We start from the raw sequence: 2,485 nt of genomic DNA, 5'->3' as shown, positions 1-2,485 counted from the left end.
GTAGGTAGGTAGGTAGGTAGGTAGGTAGGTAGGTAGGTAGGTAGGTAGGTAGGTAAGTAGGGAGGTAGGTAGGTAGGTAAGTAGGTAAGTAGGTTTATTCAGTGTTTAAGGCCATTGGCCCACATCACATCCTATAAAACACTCATTTGTTCAATAAAGTTTCCGTAATGAAAAAGTACAGGTTGTGCACATATCTCTAATCATGGGTCAAACATTGCATATTTCCGTCACTGGGCATAGTCAGACTGGGAGGAATTAACAATTTCCTTTGATGGACAAAATTTGGACAGTAGAAAATAAGAGAAATTCATCTTCAATTTCATGAAACAGATACACAGAGAGACAAACACACACACAGAAAAAAAGACAGACAGACAAACAGACAGTCAAACAAACAAACAGACAGACTCACTGGTGTAATGGTCAGAAGAGACCACCAGACTCCTTTCCTTCCCACTGACACACAGACAGACAAACAGACACACAGACAAACGAACAAACACACAGACAGACACACAGACAGACTCACTGGTGTAGCGGTCAGCAGTGACCACCAGACTCCTCTCCTCCCCACTGACCGTGAAGGTCTCCACTGTGTACAGCGTGCCCGGCTCCAGCCCAGCGAAACGGACCAGTCCGGAGTTGTTGGTCATCACACTGGTCAGACACACAACACACGTGTTGGAAGTAGAGAAAACAGCACATAGATAAAGTAATTGTTGTATAGTGCACACACACACACACACACACACACACACACACAACACAGGTGTTAGAGGTAAAGGATACAGTTGGAGATAGAGGACACAGTAGCACCTGGATACAATGACCGTCTTAAAGAGCAGGGAGAGGTCAAAACAGGTAAAGGTAGAGGAAGCAGTAGCATATAGATACAATACATACAATATATAGATAGTGTAGGGAGAGGTCAAAACATGAAGGTAGAGGATACAGTAGCACATAGATACAATATATACAATATATGGCACAGAGAAAAGTCAAACCTTTTTCTTGAGTGAGAGTCTTATGGCACTTGCAACACAAATAGTTTCTATAAAAGCTGAAGAGCAGAGGAGTTACCAGAGAGTAACATACAAAGAAAAGAAGGAGGAAAGATAAGGACAATAGACGTTTAAAAGTAAAAAAGGAGTAAACCACAACAGAGCACCCGCAAACCACCCACCAAGACAGATCTGAGTCTGAGTTAAGAGATGCACTTCCAAATACAAACAGCAATCAAATAATACACAAACAAGAACAAAGAAGGAAAGAAAGAACAAAATCGAACAAAATTAAAAATTTAAAAAAACCCAACAAAAATGCCTTTAATTTTACCACTGCGCATCCTCAGTGCTTTCTTGCCCTATCTCCATTGTCTTAAATACTGAAAACGTGACTTCTTCTTAAGCTCACTCTTTGATATAAATGAACTGTTTTCACTGTTATTAAAGATGGAGATTGGACAAGAAAGCACTGAGGTCACGAGTGAGAGCTAGATGCTCAAGTCCCATACGTCTATTCAAGAAAGGAAGGAAATAATATGGTCGCTTTCAAGGACAAGCGGGCTAAACCAGATGTCGGGGGTTTCCAGAAATCTTGACCTACACCAAAAGCGGGCATTGCCCTACCTTTAGGAGGAGTTTGGTTTAATTGGTGTGTATATTTGTTTAGTTATAGAGAAAACTCTCCTTGTCGTTTAAAGAAACTGAACAAGGGGCAAAAACTTTACCTTCGATTTTCTCAAAACAGCATTTTTCGGGATAGCCCCCTTGTGCTTAAAAGTGACCATATAAAAGAAGCAACCCTCCCCCCCCCCCAAAAAAAAAAATCCCCGGTGAGTCCTCTCACATCTGAGTGTCTGTGGTCTGCAGCAGTGTGGCTCGTATGGCGTCCATCACACCCACGTTCTCGCTGCGGGCCAGGGAGAGGCTGAGCTCTCGCTCCTCAGACACGCTGCTCATGATCACAGGCGGGACCGGCTCTGTCAGGGGAGGAGGGTGGGTGAGATGAGATGAGGTGAGGTGAGGTGAAATAAGATGAGAAGAGATGAGTTGAGATGAGATGAGATAAGGCAAGACGAAACGAGGTGAAATGAGATGAGAAAACATGAGATGAGAGATGAGATGAGATGAGATGAGGTGAGGTGAGAAGAGGTGAGATGAGATGAGGAGAGATGGGGTGAGGTGAGAAGAGATGAGGTGAGGTGAGGTGAGAAGAGATGAGATGAGATGAGAAGAGATGAGATGAGGTGAGAAGAGATGAGATAAGATGAGAAGAGATGAGATGAGGTGAGGTGAGGTGAGATGAGACAAAACATACAGACGAATATTCGTTGGAAAGACATAAAATACAACAGTATTCTCGCACACCTCACACTGAATAAAGAACTTAAATAACTTGTATTGACCATGACAATTTTGGTGTCTGTGTGTGTGTGTGTGTGTGTGTGTGTGTCTGTGTGTGTGTGTGTGTGTGTGTGTGTCTG

At 43.0% G+C, this 2,485-nt stretch overlaps 1 protein-coding gene across 1 annotated transcript in view; it reads right to left on the bottom strand.

Moving 5' to 3' along the window:
• LOC101858502 (tyrosine-protein phosphatase 10D) overlaps positions 1 to 2,485 on the bottom strand; it is a gene marked incomplete at its 5' end in the record, with an annotated part of 67,490 nt that overhangs the window by 55,023 nt on the left and 9,982 nt on the right. The window contains 2 exon segments of the mRNA XM_035970384.1: positions 530 to 657; positions 1,849 to 1,981. Of these exon segments, the coding sequence (XP_035826277.1) occupies positions 530 to 657; positions 1,849 to 1,981 (261 nt within the window).

This window comes from Aplysia californica, unplaced genomic scaffold, assembly GCF_000002075.1.
Source record: "Aplysia californica isolate F4 #8 unplaced genomic scaffold, AplCal3.0 scaffold00261, whole genome shotgun sequence".
In the NCBI taxonomy this organism is placed as follows: Eukaryota; Metazoa; Mollusca; class Gastropoda; order Aplysiida; family Aplysiidae; genus Aplysia; species Aplysia californica.
The sequence above is the reverse complement of the archived record's forward strand: the minus strand, read 5'-3'. Positions and strand labels throughout refer to the sequence as shown.